This window comes from Metopolophium dirhodum, chromosome 1 (genome assembly GCF_019925205.1).
Source record: "Metopolophium dirhodum isolate CAU chromosome 1, ASM1992520v1, whole genome shotgun sequence".
In the NCBI taxonomy this organism is placed as follows: Eukaryota; Metazoa; Arthropoda; class Insecta; order Hemiptera; family Aphididae; genus Metopolophium; species Metopolophium dirhodum.
In genome coordinates, this window is record NC_083560.1 from 115,101,217 (window position 1) to 115,126,100 (window position 24,884).

The 24,884-nt window shown below is 27.8% G+C and overlaps 1 protein-coding gene across 3 annotated transcripts in view; it reads left to right on the forward strand.

The window, feature by feature from the left end:
- Positions 1-812: 812 nt before the first annotated feature.
- The window catches only part of LOC132934191 (histidine decarboxylase), a 31,498-nt gene continuing 7,426 nt past the window's right edge, over positions 813-24,884 (forward strand). Inside the window, exons 1-10 of one of the 3 annotated variants that reach the window (XM_061000471.1) lie at positions 831-882; positions 5,228-5,268; positions 11,211-11,285; positions 11,537-11,709; positions 11,834-11,947; positions 12,029-12,151; positions 14,754-14,888; positions 15,355-15,498; positions 16,731-16,797; positions 16,905-17,067. In XM_061000471.1, coding sequence (XP_060856454.1) covers positions 11,258-11,285; positions 11,537-11,709; positions 11,834-11,947; positions 12,029-12,151; positions 14,754-14,888; positions 15,355-15,498; positions 16,731-16,797; positions 16,905-17,067 — 947 coding nt within the window. In that variant the 5' untranslated portion in view covers positions 831-882; positions 5,228-5,268; positions 11,211-11,257. Of the gene's footprint in view, positions 883-5,227; positions 5,269-11,210; positions 11,286-11,536; positions 11,710-11,833; positions 11,948-12,028; positions 12,152-14,753; positions 14,889-15,354; positions 15,499-16,730; positions 16,798-16,904; positions 17,068-24,884 lie in introns of all 3 variants that reach the window. The other 2 variants (XM_061000470.1, XM_061000472.1) reach the window with 2 other exon arrangements.

Sequence of the window (24,884 nt, forward strand, 5' to 3'; positions counted from 1 at the left end):
AATTAATTTATGTGTGGATCATGGATATAATATTATTATTATCATTGACATAAAAAGTTAATTATATCGTATTTGATAATTCCATTTTAATAACAGGAATAACTAGAATTTACAAAGATGTTTTGAAGGATTTGACACACAATGCTACATATTTTGTACAATTGTACACATTGGTCGGTTAGAGTCGTATAATAATTTACGATTAAAATATATAAACGTGTTAACGAAATCAATTGAAAATTAAAAGAACAGTTTGTTCCAATTTGACAAGTATTATTACTATACTTACTTGATCATAAAAAGAATGTAAACAAAAAGAAAGTCAGAAAAAAAATTGTATTAAATAACAATTCTAAGTTGCGGGAAAACATTATACAAGAAGTCGCTGTTCACATGAAAGGAAATAATTATTCAACAACATCCAAAAAATTCCATTTAGCCGCGGTACCTATCTATTACAACATGATTATAATGCAATCATAGCAGCATAATATACCAATGATTATATATTTTATAATCCATCACAGCTGTATATATGTAAAGTATTTAAATAGTTAAAATACCGTCGTACGACTTTGGCTCACAATGTCATAATAAAAATAAATCCGTATTATGTCCGAACCTCCGATATTTCGAAAATTTGACGGCGGCGTTTACCTAATTATTATAGAGTGATCACGTTGAAACCCAATACCCGTAGATACACTCCTACAAACGAGCTGTACACCAACGAGAGCGCTAAAAAAAAGACATGCGCCAAACTCCCGACAACGGCGAGCATCACTATAGCCGGCGGACAGTAGTTTTGAACATTCTACTTTTACGTGTGCTCATAAGAAGTCTTGTCGGTATAAGAATATATCGTCTCACGGCGTCTCAGAGGTAATTATTATGCATTATATTTTATTATAATCTTAAACAATTTTATCGTGGTTATTCATTATTCAGACGATTATTACTGATCTTAGATTTTGTATAACATTTTTGATTTTTTTTTTTTTAATAATCTCGTAACTTGGGCTGGAAAGAAAAAGCCGTAAACAATTATTTTATACCCTACTAATTCAAAATAATTGTTGTAATATATATATATACATTTTTGTTTTATTTAACAAGTTTTGAATAAAAAAATATTTTGCATTTAATTTTAAAAAAAGCTTTGCAAGACTGTACAATTTAAAATCGTCTACGTTAACTATTAATCTAAAAATATATTATTCTCATTAATTTATTATCTTGATTTTTACATCGCACATTCGTACGGATCTGTTAAAAAATTACAATTAGTAATATTCGATAGGTAAAAACCTTATTATCACCTTACAAAGTTTATTTTTCTAAGTAAAAATGTTTAAACAAATTTCAAAAAAGTCAGATTTAGTGTTAAATACTCTAAACAATCTAAAATGCTCAAAAATAACCTTAAAATCGAAAAGTATGATCAAAAAATGCAACAAAATGCAAAATAAAAACTTCTTATCCCAATACAAAAATATATGTATGAAATATATATTTTATAAAACGAGCATCGTATAGCTATCTTTGGAAAACAACGCAATGTGCATCCCAGTCCTAATCGTTACCAGTAACAGTTATGATGTTTAGCATGTTCATAAAATCGAGAGTAGGTACTGTACAACCATTTCAAGTCTATGGTTTTTAATTATATTTATTAATAGAATTGTAATCATAGTTGCAAAATGAATCTGATAAAACGTGTTGATGAAAAATTATTATAATTATATTTCTCGTGTCTAAAGTAAATTATAATATCCAACGGTTATTCAATGACAAATTATTTTTATCTTGTACAAATATGTTAAAACATTAAGTCATATAGTCATATATTTTTCAAATACTATTATGTAAAATTCAAACAAAGTGAAAATATGGATGGGCCCATGCAAAAACTAAATATAAATATAAAATTATCGTGAATAACATAGACCTATCGAAAGTTTTTTTTTTAATATTCTTTTGTTTCATAGCTTATTTTAAATGCTTAAAACAATTATAATTCAAATGTGTAATAGTTATATTATTTTTTGTGTCGCAAAAAAGTGAATAAATAGGTATAAATTATTTAATTAATAGTTAAACAATATTTTGTTCTCCGATCAGACAACTTTTTAAAGTTAAAAGTCCATTGAGATGTAAAATTTTTTATCTTGTAAGCAGAATTCCAAACTTTTTTCGTAAATTTAATTTACGTCAGAATAATAAAACTCTCTGCTGTATATAGGTGACAACGGCCGTTGCAGTCGATGATAAGAAATCATACAGAATAGTTTCTCATTACATTACCTATATAAGTAGTCAATAGGTACATAATATATTGTATTATATGGCTTGAATTTCGTTCACCCTTTGTTTTTCCAAATATCTCGTGTATCGGATATCGTTAATATTATTACTATAAGACAATACAGCTGGTTAGTTCTTGTAAAAACGTTTATTTTTTAGTATCTATTACCGATTTCCGAACGAGACTTTTTTTAAACTGATAATACAAAAATAACTATAATATACGAATATATTCATATAATTTTTCGTTTCTTCAATGATAATAATCATATTAATAAATTGTTTTATTTGTGATCTCGAAGCCTAAATTATGCGAATAAAAATATCCTTGAGTGGCCATAATAAAAGGCTAAATATCACATTTCTGATTTCTCTGGATACCGTCGCGGTTATAAATGTAATGTACCTAATTAATTGATTTCCGAGTACTGAAATTAATTGATGTAAATGGAAAACTATATTCATATGATATCAAATGTTGAAGATATTAGAATCTGAACAGTTCCAAAGAAATTTATAATTTCTATAAAATATTTACTAACAAAAAGAAAGAAAATTATCACAAAGAATTAATGAATAAATATTTGAAATTTATAACTTATAAGTCTTATAATACGACACAATATGCGCACATAGATTTCTGTGAAATGTCATGGCAACAAATATTTTTATATGTTTGATAAAATGATTATGTCGATATTCAAAATCTAGTTAGATTCTTATATAAATATACATATTTAGAGATAGAGTGATCTATAGTTAAGATACATAATACATATATTATGTGAATTTATTGTGACATATTAAAGATGTAAACCTATTTACAACTGATCTACACTGACGTTATTGATCATCGGAATGACGTGAAGAAGAACACCACTGGGCGTCTGCGTAGTTTACCACTATTTTTGTTTTTCAATTTTCTTTATAAATATAACTATGTATGTATGTATGTAATTTTACATAATTTATACAAATACAATATTGCAATTGAAAATCCTGTTCCTACATAATAATATCTCTACACCACTCTATTGACAGGTTAGGTTACGTACTACCACACGAAATACCTATAATACAGTGAAACTTCCATTTTACAGTTTCACGGAGCATAAAAAAAAATTCGTATTAGATATAGAGAATTTTTTTAAAAAGAATCGATTAAATTTGGTTAAAATTTGGTTTGGTTCTCAGAATTATTTCGTTAAACGGAAAGTTTTGTTAAATTGAAATTCATTATATTATGGAAGTTTTACTGTATTAAGTAAAAGTTATAACAATTACAGGCTCGGATTAACACTATCGTAATCCCCTAGGCATGATTAAATATTTATATATTTTTTTTTAATTCATTATTTTACTATTCATTTTTTAAATCTTAATTACATTGAGATCATTATTATTTAAATTAAAAATTAAATGAATGATAATAAATCCCACAAAAATAATTTATCAAATTTACTATTAACATTATACTAATATAATACGCGATTTTATTAATAATTAATATATCTAACGTAAAATATAGATTTAAATTTTAAAATAGGTACCTGTTTAGATATTGTTCCGTGTTAAATTAATTATTATGGATTAACGATTGTCGATAAACGATATTATACGAAGCACGGACTACGGACAACTGACAAGGATTATGAATAGTAAAATGTTATATGTTAAAATAATTTGGACCATAAATACTTTATAAATTATAATAATATAGTCTAAGATTTAAATCAAATTGGTAGGATAAATATACCATGTTAAGAAATATTTCCTAAAATACTTTAAACAGTAATCGGGGTTTCGTTCATCATACACCGTCGTATGTCAGTATGCGAGCGTCATTTTATCGGTTTATGGTCTATCTGATTTCTATAGGGAATTACGAATTATGAAACGAACATAGTTACAATGACCGTACAGGTATATAAGTATACAAGTATACACAGGAATGTAAATAGGTATAAGTATATTTTGATTTTTTGATTTTTCAAGAATTTTGTTTTATGCAAATGGATATATTACGTATATTTACAAAAGTTTACTACCTATTGATTTTGTATATCAAATTACACTATAAGTTTTATGGTTTCGATGTTGTGTTATTTGCGTACGACTTGTATGTATCCATAAAAATTTCACTGGTTTCGTTCAGTATAAAATGAACAGAAAACATTAATTTGTGTGATTATACACATTTACACATCGTAGTTGATAATATTAAAATGCCTATACTGCTACGAATAACAGTAAATGAATGATAAACTTATACCTACATATTATTTATTTTATTTTTTTGGCTGAATTCTTATTATTTAGCTTTAAAACATAAAAAAAAACTTCATCGGTATAACAGTTTGGAAACCATTGGTTTATTGTTTTTTTTAACTATAGGTATCGGCAATCATTTAGTTTTTTTTAAATTTAATTGCTTCTTTCTTTATTTTATTCGGTATACCTACCTAATATCTGATTAATCATTATAAATCCAATCATTATATTATAATATTATGAATCATTAGGTATATCACGCATTATTGAGTTCCTATATAACTAGAATAGTATATACATTATAATATAATATAATGATTGGATTTATATCGATGATTAGTATAATAATAACTATCATATGTAAGCAAAAAACAATCTCAACTTATTGTTACAAACAAACATTATATATTTATATTCAATAGCAAAGTATAAACCTGGATTAAGTATGATCACTGACATGTGACATGAATTGATTGTGTTGTGTATAGGTACCTAAAAGGCAAACAATTCACATCATTATACTTTCGTTAAATGCGAGGTATAGTTGGTCTCAATAAACCAACCAATATATTTTAATACACATATTCAATACACGCGTAGAATAATTACTTGCTTATGAACATTTATGACTATATTATTTTTAAATTTTCAGTTATCTCCGATGACAGCAATACAAACGTATTGATTAAAATTGTACGTACCTATATATTTTCGATATTTTTAAATATCTTTAAGAACAACTTAGTTTTTTGTAATTTGTGAACAATTAAGATGTTTGTAATATTACCTATAGTTAGGATTAGAAAAACACGTTTACACAGTACACTATATCAGTAAAACAATTATCTCTCTAACACACGTAGAATATAGTAAAAACATATATTGCTGTATTTCAGTCATTGTCATTACATCATTGAAATAAAGGTATCTTAACATATTAAAACAAATTGTAAACAGTGGCGTACGCAGGATTTTTCAACAGGAGGGGGGAGGGGGAGGGGGCTTGAAAATTAGTTACAATTTTATTTTTATTTTGTCCAGTCTAATAATTTTAGACGTTTATTTGAGGTATTTTAAAATGTTTGTAACTTTTCAACTTTTCTGGTAGAAAAAAATGCTCTGAACATAAGCTTCGATGCCCGATGTATGTTTTTGGAAGCAAATTGGATCTAGTTGGTACTTTTAGGAGGTCAAAATTGAAAATGCTCAGTGTTTTTTAAAATAATTGGAGAATAAAAACGAAAATTTATTAAAATTGTTTGGTAACCAGGCAACCAGCTTGGTTATACCGTCCTCACTTGGATTGTATTTGATTAATTAAAATTTTTTTTCTATAAATGTCAATAAAAAATTATTTATTCGGTCAAAAAGCTTAAAAATGTAATACGTACGTTTTTATTATAGCTAAAATAATAACGATATATAGGCATCATGGTTATTTTTTATAAGCATTTAAGGTTCAAATTTCGTCAAACCACAGTTAATTTGTAGTTCAAAACTTATAAAATATAAAATATGTATAGCTAAGGCTAGACAATTTAATATAAGGTCTTTCATACAAGTAGTTCATGCTTTTACCGAAAAATTACAGATAATTTATGCAAAATACAATGTTTTTTCAAAAATGAATTCATTCTAGTAACTAGTAAGACATATATGAAATTAACGTCTTGCTTACTATAGTTGACAGTTGAAACTTTATAAATATTTATTTTTTTTTTAAGTAATAATAATACGGGCAATGGGGGTGGGGCTTCAGCCCGTTAGCCCCCCCCCCCTACGGACACCGCTGATTGTAAAGAATAGTATTATTCGTGTCAGATGATTTTTATATTTAGTTATTTTTAAATAAATTATAGTTATTAATAACCATCTTAAAAATAATAAATTAAAAAAAATCTTCCGAAAAATACACATAACAATATTATTTTTGATACCTACCTAAATTTTATAATTTCAACAATCAGTTATCAAAATAAGTAAAATACGGAAAAAGCTTTATACCTACTATTATAGTTTATAATACACATGTGACGTGTGTAAAGACGAAGACAAAATTATACTGGTATGAAAAAATAAAATAGCCATTAATATTATAATAAACATCGATCGGCTCAAGATCGAATCGCACATTTTTTATTTTAATTGAAACTGAATTACATTTTACACCTTCTATTTTCACTTAGGCAATTTATACTTTTTTAAACTAAATTATTACGTTTAGATAAAAACGTTTAATGATCTTTCTTTTTTTTAATTGCGATAAATACGATATCTTCAATTTTATAATAAGCAATAAGTAATAACATCTAATAAGAGTCAAATAATTATATATATGTCTACAGTATTTTTTAATAATAGGAGATTAGGTACATATACTTCATACTCTCGTGTAGTCATGTAATCTCTTTCGTACAATTGAATCGTTTTTGAGTAAATTGCAGTATCTATCATAATACGGAATAACACTCAAAACATTTTATTTAGCAACAGTAATAAATATCGAATTTTTCACGATTTTAAAATCATAATCGATAATATATGTGAAAATGAAATAATACAATATAATTTATATGGCTAAGTAATAAGTAAGTGTAGGGACCTAATAGAAAAATAACGTTTTATTGAACTATAAAACTGGATAATTCACACGTAGATAACCGACAGACGTAAATATATTCTTGGACACATTTACTTAGGTATAACTGTATGTTTGTATCAGTTGTATAAAGAATAAATCTACATGTCATCAATTTATTCATGTTTCATCTGTTCGTTTGGCGGTATTCAAGATATTAGATAGGTATAAATGTATAGGTAATACGCGTAATGTTAACAGGAAATTAAGTTAAACAAATCTCTATATACAGACACCTTAGTAAGATGTCTGATAAATAACGATCATAAAAAGTAATTGAGTGTTATTTGTCACTATATAGTTTTTTATATGTATCTTTATTAGAATTTATCGATCAAGGTACCAGGTGAAGTCGGCACTTAACAAATTACAACTACTTATCTTAAACTAATCTTATAAGTGTTTTCATCAAACATTATATCGTTCGTTACTTACAACACTAGAATTTATCACCAAGTACCTACATTTTGGCTGTATTATCGAGATTGTTAAAAATATTTAATTACCGAATTAAATTGGTTGCCAAATAAATTAACAAAAAAAAACGTTATTGCCTTACAACGATTTAACAACAGAAAATCATACCAACGCTAAACTGGAGGAACTCATAATATTATAAGTTTTTTTAATATTTATTCAATTATATTTGATTGTTTAGTGTTGAGTTGCAAATATTTAGTAACTGAAATAAGTTACTTAGGTACTTTGCTATAAATATTATTGTCAATAATAATCGACAATACGTACTACCTCAATACATTAAAAACTGAATCAAAAAGTCAATCATTTTGATGATGATTACTTTTTAAATGTATTTTTTTAGTACCTACACACGTGGCTACAAATGCGTTTTATGTAAAAAGTTATTATACAATTATTATCATTTCATTATCTATATTTATCATTCTAAAATTATTATAATCAAGTCTCTACAATGTAAATTTTGTGTTAAAATATAAGTAACAAACTATCTAACAATTTTAATCCTCTTCAGTAAAAAAAAAAAACAATAATAATGTAATAACATATATAAACCGTTTCTTCCTCATTAATTCAATACAATATAGACTAACCATTTTTTAAAATCCCTATTACTTGTATAAAAAGTGTTGGTAATTATATGTTTTAGCGAGTAAATAAAAATAAGGGGGAAAGTAGGTAACCGTTAAAAGTATATATTGTATGATATTATATTTAGGTAAAGTACCTACTTATATATAACTATTATACCTGGTAAATTAATAAAGTAGGTAGAATTCATTTTTGCCGAAAAAATTGCATTAATTATGTAATTAATATTTAATTATTATAATAGTACCTAGGTATATATTTATATAGTAAATAATATTATAATTGTAATTAACTTTTGAGCCAAACCTACTTACTAAATAGGTTCGTACTGTATAAGTAATACTGTAATAGCATACGATTAATTTAAATGTTTTGAAAATTGAATTTTGTAAATAAAATTCCCAATGAATAATATTTATTAATAACGACAAAATAACTAAAATTGTTAAAATCACAAGATCGTAAAATCATCCAAATTTGAACTTTAAATGTCTACGAAAAAATATGTTTTTTGTATCTTTAATATTTTTAAATAGCTATGATGACAACTTATGAGGAATCTTGTATTAAATGTTACAAGCATTTTACTAAGCGGAAAATATTTATCGACATTTAAAGAAAAAAAAAAATTTAATATCGAGTATTTAAATAATATCTAGATGTAAATAGCTCAAAAAAAGTTATAGAATGAAAATATACTGAAACCGGTTTTCCGTAAAAATTCCCATTTTACCTTCATTTTTTTTTGTTTTTCCTGATTATGTTGAAAAGTACTGAGAATTTTCAATTTTTACCTCCTAATAGTTGGTACCAACTAGATCCAACTAGGTAATTTTAATATTGCATATTAATTATTGCAAATGCTTTTGTTGGATTGTAGTGATTAGAATTAAAACGTTATTTAAAATTATACCTATATAAATTACAGTTATACGAAATGCCGAAATGGTATAAAGCTATATTTTCTATACGAATAATTTCCAATAGATACATTATAATAATATTAATTAAATAATAATCATTATATTTTAAAAGTTGAATAATATAGGTATATACATGGAAGTATCAAAAAGTAAATTGAATCTAGCCGGACAAGGATATTTCAGAGAGCAACCTAATACATTATATATGATTTCTAATTACTGAATACCTCACATTTAATAAAAAGTAGAAAGTAAATTGATGAAAATCGAAACGAAAGCCCAGTCTATGTCATATGTGTATTGCTTATCTTTTCACTGTATCAAGTATTGCCTTTTAAATTTATTTTACATATTTTAAAAAATCATCGCGTTACAACTTGCAAGATACTTTAAACTGTTCTAAAGAATGTGATATGTACAATGTACTAGATCCTAGATCAGTGGCGGCGCCAGGAATTTTATCTTGGGGGCCCATTGGTGGCCTTTGAAAGTTTTGTAGGGCCAAAAAAGTCCCAATCCGTGGTCTTTTCCCCATTCATAGGCTCATATAGGATAGGGGCTTACACACTATCTATTGTAAAGACTGCGTTTTAAGTTTTCACATAATATTATTGGTTTTCATTTTAATTGATAATAAATATCATATAGGTGTAGGTATAGTATTTAATATTTACACACTTAAACATTAGATATCATTTTCAACAACCTTACATAAAAAACAATGAGTACTTTATTATAATATAGGTAATACACAAATTACATTTGTTTTTGAGTTAAAACATTTATATTCAAATAAAAAAAATTACACAATTTTTATTTGCCTTAGCAACTTACTAAATATTACAAAATCTAGTTACAACGTTACAAGCAAACATAGTAAATAGTCAAAAACATAATTATATTAAATTGTATGCATATAATTGATATCTACTAATTGTTAGAAATGATGAATATAAAATGAATTCACACATTTAAACACTATATAATAATTATAATTTTGATTAAACAGAAATATAAATAAATTATGATAAATTAAAAACTATAAAATTAATTTTTATGTGCCTATACTTTAATTTAGCTGCTAATTAAATAGCATAATTAGGTACCTATATATAAGCATATGATAGATACTTTTTTAGTTTATTATACACTCTTGTCACTGGTTTTTTTCATTTTATATAATTTTTATTATTTGTATTTATTATGATTTATACTTTATAGTATTACTATGCCGTTTGTTTGCTTGCATAGTAGGCGGGAGATGCTAGGAGCACAGTCCGTCAACCAAGGGTCCGTATACTTTAGCCAATTGACAAAATAAAATGTTATCAATTGTTACCAAGGTGCACTGCGAGGAAGCGTATACGGGGCGCACCCCAGTATTACTATAAATTATGTTAAATTAAAATAATTCGACGGTTTTGATGCAATGATGCAAATTTATTAATAATGTCATCAATGTTTAGACTTTAGAGAAGTATAGAATTTCAATTTTATAATCTGTTATTTTAAAGAATTTTTTTTCTCTCGTGGTTATGCGTCAAGGGGGGCCAAGGGGTGGCCAAGACAAATTTAAAGGGGCATGACCCACCCAGGCCCCCCTGGCACCGCCGCTGTCCTAGATATAACCATACAATTGTATATATTATCTATAAGATATGTATCTAGGACTGAGGTACATGGATCTTCGATACTGGGCATCCCTTTCGGTCGTGTATCAATTAAATTGAAGGGTTATTCCACAACAATTTAGTTGCATTAAAAAGTATTTTATAGAAAAAAATACGGATCTTAACAACCATGACTTATGTGGATACTATTTCTAAATTCATAATTTGTATTTTGTATAATTATTTTTGTTGGAATATTTTAGACATACATTTCTAATGAAAATAAATATTATATTTTAACAATCGTATGCTTGACCACATAGTACATAATATGTATATTATATCAACTTACCAAATTTTAATTAATTTCTGTTGTATTTTTAATTTTTCTAGAACAATTAATTTTGATAAAACCTAATTTGTTACCCCTATCTACACTAATGGATTTCGACGAATATAGAATGAGAGGTAAATACAATTTATATAATAATAATAATTTGGTGTATTACTGTATTAGTAAATATTATAAATTGATATTTCAAACAACTATAGATACCTATATTATACACATATTTGTAAGATATTGTAATATCATTTAATATTTATATAAATATTTTTTAACCGTTGAAGAAATCACGACTGATCTTATTGCCAGCAAATTTAAAATCTATCAGCTGCTCTTATATTAAATCGTGCTTATCCACATCAAATGATTTTAGGAAAAATAATGATAGACTATATAGCAGACTATTTAGAAACTATACGGGAAAGGCGTGTCTACCCGAACGTGCATCCAGGATACCTGAGAAACTTAACACCAGATTGTGCTCCCGTCGAACCAGAATCGTGGGACCACATAATGGACGACGTCGAGAACATCATTATGCCTGGGGTAAGCGTATAAGACTATAATAATAATAATACAAATAATAAAAAGACTGTGCAAAGGGAAAATGTCCATCGTATACTGATTTATTTTCAACGTGTATGTTGTATACGAATATAATATTATATAGATTACGCACTGGCAATCACCTCAGATGCACGCTTATTTTCCCGCGCTGAATTCGTTTCCGTCGCTGCTAGGTGATATGCTGGCAGACGCAATCAACTGTCTGGGATTCACATGGGTAAAGTTATTACATCCAACGATGATAATAATATATAATATGTAGATACTAATAATTGGTACCGCTTAATCTGCTTTGCAGGCCAGTAGCCCCGCTTGCACGGAATTGGAAATCTTAGTGATGAACTGGCTAGGAAAGATGATCGGACTGCCCGAAGCGTTTTTACACACGCACAACGAGAGCAAAGGAGGAGGCGTCATACAGGTAGGTACTTACTACTTTTGATACAGTATGGGTATACATATTATATATAATATATATATTACAGCTGATAGGTATCTACAGTGTGCCACGTCTATGGACTTGTCTAGACGAATACAAGTATTAGGTTTTATAATTTCATACATGATACATGACGAATACCTATATCTTTTAAGTTTATATTTACTGAAAGCTAAATGGCATATTATAATTATATGGCTAATTGCTAGTCTAAATATTGTGGTGGGGGACAATGCCACATGGAGCTGAGTTGTTTTTTCCCAAACTCAAAAAGATAAATTTGGTTTCAATTTTCATCCATAGAAATACTATTCATTATTTACGAAAAATATATTTTGATTACTACTGTAGTTTATAAATTCATTTTTATTGTAAATATTCTCTACATTTTTAGTTGATAAAAGTTAATGTCAATATGTACGTGTGAAAGGTAAAATATAAAAAAAAAAAATTATAAAACATTATTTAGCGACCTCTATTACTAATGTTACTAAAAATATTTCATAGATGATATACAATGGATTGGACATCTTCTGGATTTAAATACACCAATCCAAATGTGTGCTTTAACCAATTATTTTGTTTGTAAGCGACAATTTAACCAAGTTCTTGAATTTTTCTATACCATGATGAATTAAATGGAACCTACATCCTTAAATGGCACAACTAGGCCATACTAATTTGACAGCATTATGAATCGCTATTTCAGTCTATTATTATAATTTTTGGTACTTAATACTTTGAAATAGGTTTCTTGTTTTTTATTGGATAATAAATAAAATACTAGTAGTTATTTAAAAATCCATGTAAGGTGAATAATTGTAAAAAAAAATGTGGACAGTATGAAAAGGTTCCATCGACATACATTGTTTCACTTCTACACAGTAAGCTTAGATTCGTTTCGCAAAAAAAAATTATTATATTTGTATTTATATCATTAAACATTAAAAAGTTCTCTTTTTAGAAGTTATGGGTTTTAAGAAATCAATAACATCATGTACTTCTATGTAGGATTTGTTGGTAAAATTTGACGTCTTGTTCGAAAAATGCATTTTTGAAGAGCTGAAATATCTTGAGTATTTATATCGACATTAGAATTAGATGAATATACTTGAGACAAAATAATTTTTTTTGGACGTTAACTTATATCTTCAAATTTTAATTGCTTTCCTTTTGCCTATGGATTATACTGCATGGATCATGAAAGCGATCTACCTACTGATATGTAAATTATTTATAATTATTAATAAATAATACAATATCGATATCATATTATATTGTGTGTGAATTTCACTGTTAAATACACTTAAGAAATATTACCTTTTCTTTTAACGATTTAATTTTTTTCATTCAATTATTCAATGATGTAAGTTACTAACACTGTTTTCAGCATGATGTATTGTCATGCTTTAAATAAGTTTAATATAATGTTATCATATTAAAAAATATTTATGTAATAGTACTTATATAATATTATTAAAACTTTAATGGAAATAAAAATGAAAAATAGGAAAATAGACAATATAAAAATAAAAATATAATACCTACCTAAGTTAGGTTGGTAGGTGTAATCACAGTCTTGTAAAGAATACTTTGTATTACTACTATTTTGTATTCGGAATACATATTCGAATAAATGAGAACTAAGGTATTCAGAATACGTATTCGAATAGTTCTTAACAAATGTATTCAGAATAAATATTCAAATACTTTAAAAAGTATTAGAATACTTTTTTCACAACTAGTTTTTGTCAATTATTGAATGGTTGGTAATAAACATTTATTAATTAATAATTAAAAATACATCGTAATCATAAGTTATTTATAAATGTTGACCACAAATGATACGGCCGATACGGGCCATACGGGTTACAACACATTAGTGTTTAAAAAAATAATTATATCACGGGCCAATATTATATTTCGTTCAATGAATAAAAATAATGTTCATGATTTATTTATATGTATTGTCCCAAATTTAAAACTATTTTCCTAGATTGGAAAAAAAGTATTTTTTTAATAAATAAAAAATACAAATAAAAGTATTCAAATACTTTTATTACATTTATTCGAATACTTTACAAGACTGTGTAATCGAACATTTGCACCTAATTAGTATACTAATTAATATATTTAGGGACCTATTTTATCAATTAATTATAAAGAAAAAAATTCATCTATTATAATATTTCATAAAAAATAACTAATAAATAATAATAAACTAACTATAGGCAATTTTTCTGGGGCTTTATTTTCCTATAGCTAGGGCATTTTTTACCGTATTTTTATTTCGGGGCTTTTTCCCGAATACTATTTCTAGGAGTATGATTGAAGAGGCTCAATTATGGCAGGGTAGCAATATAGTATATCATGTATGTAATTCTAAATATTAAAATAATATTACGAAGTATATAAGTGGGTGTGAGGAGCATACCTCCCCACGTTTACTTATCAAACACATTTAAGCGTACACATAAAAAGAATTACGTTTACATCACTGCCTATTGTTACATTGATTATATGTATACTGTATATTGTATCCATTCCATTTCCAACCTGACCCCTTTCGTCATTTTTATTTCAGACTACATCAAGTGAAGCTACATTTGTTTGCTTGTTAGCTGCCAGGACTCAGGCGATCCGTCGTATACAGGAGATAAATCCAGAACTAGAAGATGTAGAAATAAACAGTAGACTAGTGGCTTACTGTTCAGATCAGGTACCTAAATCGTCCGCTAAGGTTATTTTCTTTATTTTAAATAGGAAGCATATTCGACAGATATTTTAATAACTTTAACACAGCAGTAGTCGGGGAAAATGTAATTTATTTTATAATTTTGTAATAGTTATTTGTATTTAATTTAAATCGGTAGAAAGATTTTCGGTCAACATTTATATTGACTCAAAATAAATTAAGTGGTGGCATTTGACTGTTGCCCCGGGCGTTATTAACTTGCAATGTGGTGTTTTGGTCAAAGTTTATTTAAATCCAGTGTATACATACTATATATTATTAATAATATTGTAATTAATTATAATTTCGTCAAGTCATTTAAATAGGTAAATACTATCTATCTAACCTAACATGACGCCAGATCGAACTGCGTAGTAAAAATAATTATTTTAAAATATATGCATTTCACATACCTACATTTACTTGACAACTGAAGTTTATTTGTTTACAGGCTCATTCATCAGTCGAAAAAGCGGGTCTCATCGGGCTCGTTAAAATGCGATTTATCGAAAGTGACGATTCCTTATCACTAAGGGGAGCTCAAGTTATGGAAGCTATCGCCACTGATAAAAAACAAAACTTGATACCGTTTTTTGTGAGTATAAGTGTCGAGTGATAGCTGATGTGTCCAAATAAGTTATGCATGAAATAAATCTAATTGCATATATGCATGTTGTGATAATTGTATGTTAAGATAAATAAAGTAGATGGTGAAGATAGGAGATATAGAGAATAGGTATCATTAGGGATTAACGCCACAAGTAATATGTATTGTATTATCATTGGGTCTATACCAGATACTATATATTATACTCAATACCCAATGGTTTAACGTATTTGTCTCAAATGAAACAATTATAAGCTATTGTTTTATTAGTTGTATTTACCTTAGGTTGGTAACTAATTTCATGACGTTGCCATTGGGTGTCTTATAAATAAGATAATTTATTGAAAAAAAAACATTTTAGGTAGGTACACCATAGTCCATAAGGAGCAGTTAATTAAAAATATATCCGCATTGTCACCACATCACTTTAGAGGACGCTACACAGATATTAATTGTTGTCTCCGTCTTACAAGTGCATAACATAGATAATTTACGCACAGCAGATCACGTTTAACTGAGTTAGTTTAAAATTAGAGTGAACCTGTTATGAAACTTGATGGTAAGAAGATTATCTGTGTTTCTATGTAGGTTTTTTACGATGATTCAATTTTGAAGTGAGTTATTTTTAATTTGCGCTATATTATACACAATACACGCATAAATTACTAAAAAATTTAAGTATCGTAATGAATCCACATAAAAACACAGATAATGTACTTGCCATCAAGTTTCATAATAGGTCGATTCACTCTAATTTTCAAACAAACGGAGCTAAACGCGTTCTCCTATCTCCTGAACGTAAATTTGCCAAGTTACACACTTGTAAGACGAAGACGTCAAATGGTCGTGTAGCGTCTTAATCGATATTGTCTATTAAATCTCAAAAACGTATATTCAATCAACTAACCTACCGCACGGGCACTAAAGATTGTGTAAGTCAAATTTGAACAGTTCGACTATGGTATGCACTATCCATAACTATAATATTATAAACTAAACGTGTCACTGTGTCACTGTGTCAGCACTTTAAATAGGATTGATATAGCGATGGAAAACTTCAACGCTTATACATTTAATTAAATAATTATTAACTATACTTAATTATTTATCACATAGGTATATTACACATCTAGGTATAAGATGTATTAGATTTACATCCAATTTACAGGCTTAATATACCACATAGTATAAACTTTCAATTGGTGGTGTGTTCTTTACAGCTTTGTGCGACGTTGGGTACAACTGGGGCTTGTGCGTTTGACAAACTTGAAGAACTCGGACCGATATGTAATTATAATTTATAATAAATTAAAATAACGATTTTTGTATATTTTATTTCTAATTGTTGTGAGCTTTTCTGGTTCTCTGGTAATTTAATGTATAATTTATTTTAGGCCACGCGGAAGATATGTGGTTTCATGTCGACGCGGCTTATGCGGGTACAGCGTTCATATGTCCGGAATTTCGTCATTGGCTATCGGGTGTCGCATACGCGGACTCAATTGCGTTCAATCCAAGCAAATGGATGATGGTTCATTTTGATTGCACAGCTATGTGGTAAATGATCTTACAGTGATTACTAGAGTACGGATTTTAAAAGTTTTTGCTTATTTTTCTATTGCTCTTAAACGAAGCTATAAATTTGCTATAAATTTTTGCTATAAATTCGATTTATACTAGTTAGAAACAAATGAATAAGACTTTATTTTGCTTTTCGATGTGAAAACATCTTATATGGTTGGGTAGTCAACATTTTTGAGCGTTATCTTTTTCGCGAGATGCTCAATACTTATTATATTATTAAAAAGATAGGCGATTTTTATGACAGTTATATCTAAAGTTCTACTGAACCGATTTGCATAGTTTTTTTTAAACGCGAATACCTTGTGTGCAAATGAGCCATCTAAAGAGAAAAGTTCAAAAATGTAATTAATCAGTTATTAGAAATATTAAATTTTCCGTGTATACGATATTGGTATCAAGCACAACAGTATAGGTTGTCGGTAGATAGGTAACCGTGGTATCAAGACTACAGCGCGGCACGAAACAGTGACCTGGAGGGGGAAGTTGGGCGGTCACATATTTCCGTATATTACCGCATATTACACATATTATGTACCTACCACGAATTAAGATATACAGGATACGAAATGAACTTGTGATAAGTGAAACCCGCACCTTCTCACGTTGCGGCTAGACTACAACTATAGCACTACTTTATTCTCCCGGTTAACACAACAATCCTATGAAGCGCTAGTAGTCTAGCCGCAACGTGAGAAGGGGGCGGATTCAGAAAAACATTGATAAGACCTTTCCGTTCCCTATGACCCTATCCTGTATATCTTTATTCGTGGTACCTACGTCAAATAAGAGAGAAAAATATTTCATCTCGACAACCTTCCGTCGTGTCAGTTTGTCATGTATCATATCATATTAAAATAGATTAATTTAATCTTGACAACATAATAAACAAGATAATATACTCTTGCTCTGGAAGTTATCTACTCAGAATATTACAGTTTAGTTTTTGTTGTAACACTGTGTAATTCGTAGTTCTTACTGATTGTCATTTACAAAAGTGTGCAGTGAATTTGCACCAAAATTAACCCTAAATATTTACAACATTTATAATTTGCACCAAAACGTTAAAAACTGCGTTTGTAATTTGCACCAAAATTAAAATCGATTATAGTAAGATTGGTATTATCGAAATAATAATCGAACAAGATTTGATAGAGGAATTAGTCAATTAAAAAAATAGTTATTTGCACCGTTTTGATACTTACCTACAGGTTATTTGTATTTGTATGCAACTAATTTAAATAAAAATGTAGGTAATACAAAAAGAGAACTGATATTATATATTGCTATACGCCTATACCTACAGCATAAATGTAAATGAAGGTACATATTAAAGTATAAAAATCATATATAATCACAAATGTTACTATCTAAGCGCTAGAATCTAAATCAGTTAAATTTGTATCCAATTCTGAACAAACTTGTCTTATCAAAATGCTATCATATTTTGTCAAAATGTCATAATAATAAATATGTAAAAACAATCATACATTATTACACTGTAGTGGATATTCTAAATTGAATACATGAAAAATTTTTAAACATATATCTACAGCTTTAAAAGCTATTTGGATAGGGTTTAATAATGACCCAATAATTAAAATACAAGGTTGTATGTTATTATTTTGATTGTTTAGTTTTTCAAAAATTAATTCTACTTCTACTACAGTATGCACCATGATGATGAATGAGTTTTTGGAATCTTTTCTAGAATATTGTATGCTTGATTTTTTGCCTTGGTCATCCAATGTCATTTTTCTAGTAGTCGGCAAAAATATTGAATGTAACCAATATAATAAAGTCAAGGTTTCACCATCTAAAAATAAAACAAATGGTCATGAATACGGCTGTCCAAAAATGTAAGCATCAAATCTTACTTTTACATAAATTGGTAAAGATTATTTTAACTGATGTAATAGAGCTACACTTCCACTATCTTTGACATAATCATTCAATATACTTAATAAAATTGGTAAATTTTTTTCAAATTTAACATTTAAGTTTTTAAAATTTGGGTACATTAATTTAAAATCAATCTCTATCTATAATTATTAAATAATTATTAATTCAATGTATTATATAATTCAATAAATGCATACCTATTTTAATCAAAATTTAGAATCCTATCTAATTGTACGCAATATACGCTATGACGGCTGCCAATAATACAAACCAATCCGTAATTTCAATGGCAAAATGATCACATAGTACCTATATTGCGCATTTGCGCGAACACTATAGTTGCAAACATTATAATCTAGATAATATTTCATTATCTAATCATAAAACCCCTACCTATTCGAAATCGAATAATTATATTGTCACGACGTCGCGTAGTCCGTCATTTATACTACAACTGTATTATTACCATTTATTATGTAATACCAATCGGTGTAAATGCAAACAATTTTATCGACTTTGTAACTCAAAGTGCCATAATAGTTGTCTATGTGTCAATGTAATATAATGCTATCTTACGTGCCTAAGAATACTTTTTAGTAGGTAATAAGTAATAACTAATTAAATTAAAACAATTAATATAACTATAATTTAATTATAAATAATATTCATCTTGTTCGTGTCAAACCACTTTTAGATAAAAATATGAATTCTTCAGTAGGAGGTACCATACTGGACAATAGATTTAAAAACTATTAAAAGGCAACTAATATTTGAAGCGTCTATTTCTATTTTTTTTATGATTATTAAAAAAAGTAGAAAAATGTTTTATTTTATTTTTAATACAATATTCAATATTTAACCTACTTTGCCCGTAAAATAATATAACTCGAGTCATGAAATTAAAATAAAATACACGACACTTGACTTATAATAAGTAAATTAAAAAACCGTTAACGAGGACTGTCTGGAAATTATAATTACGATTAAGTAATTAACAGTAGACCAGCAGCGTCCAGTGATAAAATATCTATGATCTATCAATACAATATGAAATATTTAAACATCTAATAATAGTTTATCTGTTTTATCAATAAATTATTGACTAAAATAACCGAACGTTTGTAAATTTCAACTGTCGATTTGTATGGTAAGTAGGTACGTTCGATAAAAATTATAACATTATTTAATATTTTAATACTCATATGGCCATATGCCCATATGGGTAGTATTATCAAACACGGCGCACGTATAAAATAACTGGGAGGCTTATTAAATTAGTACTGATTACTTTTGTAGGCTAAAGTTGAAATAAATGTTTATATAGATTAACAAATAAGTTCGTAGAAATAGTTAAACATAATTAAATTCACAAAATGTTTGCAAAGACAATAATATGTTTTTTATTTCAACAAAAGTATGGTTATAAATGATTAACAAGTGTAATTTATTGAAACTACTCAAAATATTTCTCTGGGTGTATGTAATTGTCAGCTGGTATTATTGATCTAAAATCTTCAACAAAAGATAAGCCCATTTCATTAGGATTTAAAAATATTATTGAACCATATTATTACCATTCGAATTCTGGTGTTTTACTATTTTTATACGCGTTACAAAATCCTAAATTTTGTATTTTCTGCATAAAGACAAAACGACATCAATAAATTCTTACAGTATTCCAAACTTTTCGTAATGCGATATGAATCGATTCTTCAAAATCTCATATAACGATTGTAGATTTTAATATCAGACCAGCATTTTGACATTCATAAACCAAGATACCAAAAAAATGTGTGTAAAACGTCAACGAATTATGTTCGTATTTTTTGTCCACATTTTTTGGAACATATCCAATAATATACTTCGATGTTATCTCGCTTTCACGTATTTTGTTTATTTAACATAAACTCATAATTATTGAAATTTAACTTAACTTTATTGTGTATTATCGCAACACATTTTATAACACAAGACATTTCGACAGTTGACTAACAAATACTATAGGTACACTTTATACACTGTTTCTCGCACACTGATTAACGATCAGATCACAACTGATGCCAATATTGGTCTCGGCATCAAAGGTACAACATAGGTATAGGTACAATGTTCACTGCAAACATATTCCGATACGAATAAAATGTAATCTTGATTATCTGATATCGTTGTAGTCATTAGAATGATGACTACACATTTCTGTATACATATAATATGGATGGTTTATCGCGCGATCGTAAAAGTATACCTATATTAGTAAGTGCACCTAGTATTAGGTACATTATGTCTGTGACTATGAACGATATTGGTATCTATTCGTATCTATTCGATATTCGTATACTCATAATTATGTTCAAATAGGAAAATATAACATTCGTACATAATACTATTCGAATAAAAGTCCATTCGAACAGATTTGTTCGAACACTCTTCATTCGAACACTCAACTAGTTTCCAAGACGGAAAGACTAAAGTTAAAGTCAATATTTAGTCGAATTAATAAATTAAAGTACACATATACAAATTTAATGGCAATTATAATTTTGAAAATTATTAAAAGTATAAGTTGCATAAAATGTTGTATAATAAAATATAGAAAATTATTTAAAATATAAGAATACCTATATATTAACATTATTTTTTTTTTTTTTTTATTCAAATAAGGCTTCAACTCCTGAGGTTATTAGCCTGTGAAAATTACAAAAAAATATTAAGTGAATATTGGTCTTACAACTATGGGGATACATTACGTTTAACAATATAGGGATTTTGTGGGATATATATACATTGAATTATTTAATTATTAGTAATTTTTCTAAATTAATTTTGCTAAGCCTATGTTTTTGAAAAAATTATATATGTTTTTAGTGTTCTCTTCGCCAAGTGCCTGTTGCATTGTTGATGGGTTTCCGAGAATTTGTCTAGAGTTGATGAACTTGGGGCATTCAAGTGTGACGTGTTTGATTGTCAGCGCTTTGTCACAAAGTTCGCAGGTCGGTCTGTCTTCTTTTGTTATGAGATGCAGGTGTGTTAGACGGGAGTGACAAATCCGAGTTCTTGTGGTGACTACTTCTTCGTGCCTGGATGAGGGTGGAGGAGTTTTCCATGGGTCGATTGATGTTTTAATTTCTTTTAATTTATTTATGTTTGAAGTCTTCTCCCACGAGTCTTGCCAAAGACTTTTAGTTAGTTTATTTATTTTTATGAGTGCGTCTTGGAATGTAATTTTGTTTATTAATACCGAGCTGGGTGATGATATTGCTTCGTTGGCTGCCTTGTCCGCTAGTTCGTTGCCATTTATGCCAGTGTGAGAGGGGACCCATAGAAATTCGATTTTTTTCCTCGAGTTTGATAACTTTTCTTGGATGGATTGAATTATTTCATTTTTGGGGTAAGGGTTTTCAAGGGCTAGGAGAGCACTAAGGGAGTCATTAACATTATTTGTATGTTAATATATCACAATATGTATAATATTATATAAAAAAATAAAATAATAATATACAATTGTTGTCATTAATTATTAATTATAATAGCAATTGTGTTTAATATATAAAAAAATAAACTAATAGATATATATTTTTTGTAAAATAATAACAAATAGTATAGGTACTTATAGAACATTATTAAAATATATAAATAGATAATTACAATTATAATAATCTACAATTTTTGTCAATAATTATTAAGGCGGCTCTAATTAAGTGGCTATTATTTAAGGAGAAACATTTAGGCAATTTCTAATCTTGCCATCGCCGCCCGTACTGTTTGTGTTAATCGTAAAAGATTATTAATGTGAGTGCGGTTCAATTGTACCGCCACCTTCCACCCCATCAATCATTTAGTTCTGCACGCGTATTTGAGAGTTTAGTGTCGCTATCGCGTCGTTATCGTAAAACCATTGTTAATATACTTCGATGTTATCTCGCTTTCACGAGCTAAAAACTAATCCCTGATAGGTAAACCACAATTAAAACGGGAATCTAATATTTCAAGTAACAAATGGTCATGGTAAAATGAAACTAATTGTTGCTACATTCGTATTTCGAAATAAACGTTATCTTGTAAAATCTTTAGGTACAACATTCCTGAAAATGTAAATGCTTCATCATAGTTATATATTAATTTAAAGCTATATGTATTTGGATATCTCATACCGTCATCGACAATAAACGATAATGATAATTATTGATAACAATTTTCTTGGTAAATAGGTAGTAGGTACTAATAACTAGTAATAATATTTTCGTATAATTTAATAATAAAGGTATTAACTATAAAGTATACTTTTTGGATTTGAAATACCAAGCTTGAGTTAATTATAATTTATAACTTACACCCAATAATTTGAGTTGCCAGATTTCATAGACTGCGTTAATTATTGCTTTTTTCAAAATCTGTCGTTACATACTGCGGCAATAATGTTACACCTGAAGAAGTAATATCAAGCAAGATAGTTTCGGTAGTTTCGGTAGTCTTGTTTGTAAGTAAACAAAAAATTAATGGAATATAGTTTCCGTATTTAAGACCATGGATAGTGAACAATTGTGTAAAAAACCGAGCCGAATATTTAAATGTCCCGTCTATATATAATGTCTCGATTTCTTTTAGGAATAAAATGTTTGAGATACATGAAAATATTATAATGATGTTTTTCTCTTTGTCATTCACAAGTAAAAAAGGTTCACCTTGTTTAGTTTTTAAGTGCATTTTTTCAACAATGAATTAACTTTTCTTAAACTAGTGGGATACGCTGGTAATACTTTGCGCTGAGATTCATATATATTCTTTCTTATTCTTTTAATGTCTGTTGTAGACACTTGTAGTAAACTGTAATATTTTCAATATTTTCACCAAGATGATTGTTTTTGGTCTAACTGAGGGAGCATCGACTGTTACTTCGTTTACATGCTGAGTTAACAATTTGCCTGGATATTGTATTCCGATCATATGGCTTATGACCAGGGTTGGGATTTTATAGTACTTAAAATTGCAAAAATATGCGCTATAATATTACCTTAAATATCGCTAAATATGCGCTAAAAATACGAAATAAAAACAACAAAATATGCAAAAAAAAGGAAATTTATTAATTAATAATTTATTAATCACTTACACATTATTATAGGTAGTTACTTAAGATTTGAAATAATTTAGTCACTCTGATCAGAAACCAAATGATTTGACTGTACAGCGCATTCAACGCTCGTTCGTTGATAATCGGCGATTAATAATCGCAGTAGAAATCGACAAAAAAAACCCAACAAAATCAGCAGATAACAAAAATTAGAACCAAATACCTAATACAAAATTATCATAATAATTCGATTGACAAAAATCTAAATACACGTTTACTAAAATATAATTTCATGAAATTTGGCTGATTTTGATTCAAAAACAAGTAAAAATGCAAAAAAGCACTAAAAACTAAAAAATCGCAAAAAAAAGCAAAATAAGATTTTTAATTTCAGTTCTCTGTATCATGAAACACATTTTTATCTTACTCTGCTATTTTTTAAGCATCTCATAAGAAATATGCAAATGCTATAAAATCCCAACCCTGCTTATGACTATATGATAAATGTTCACGATGATCTTGTACGATCATTTTATTTTCTGTAAACACTTTAGCATCACAATCTCTTAGAATACATCGCCAACGTGTTAAATTATCTTTTTTGTTCACTGATCTGATACTAAATTTATAACTATCTAAAACTAATAACTGGTTTCCGCGATTACTATCCATAAATTCAGTCATATTAAGAGGATGTCAGCGCACCATCTGTTTTCTCTCTCTGGCCCACGCGCATCATAGACAAAACGCATTTGCGCAGAATCGTTTTTCCTATGTTTTTAAATAATCTTGAGTAAAATCACCTATTACAAAAAAGATA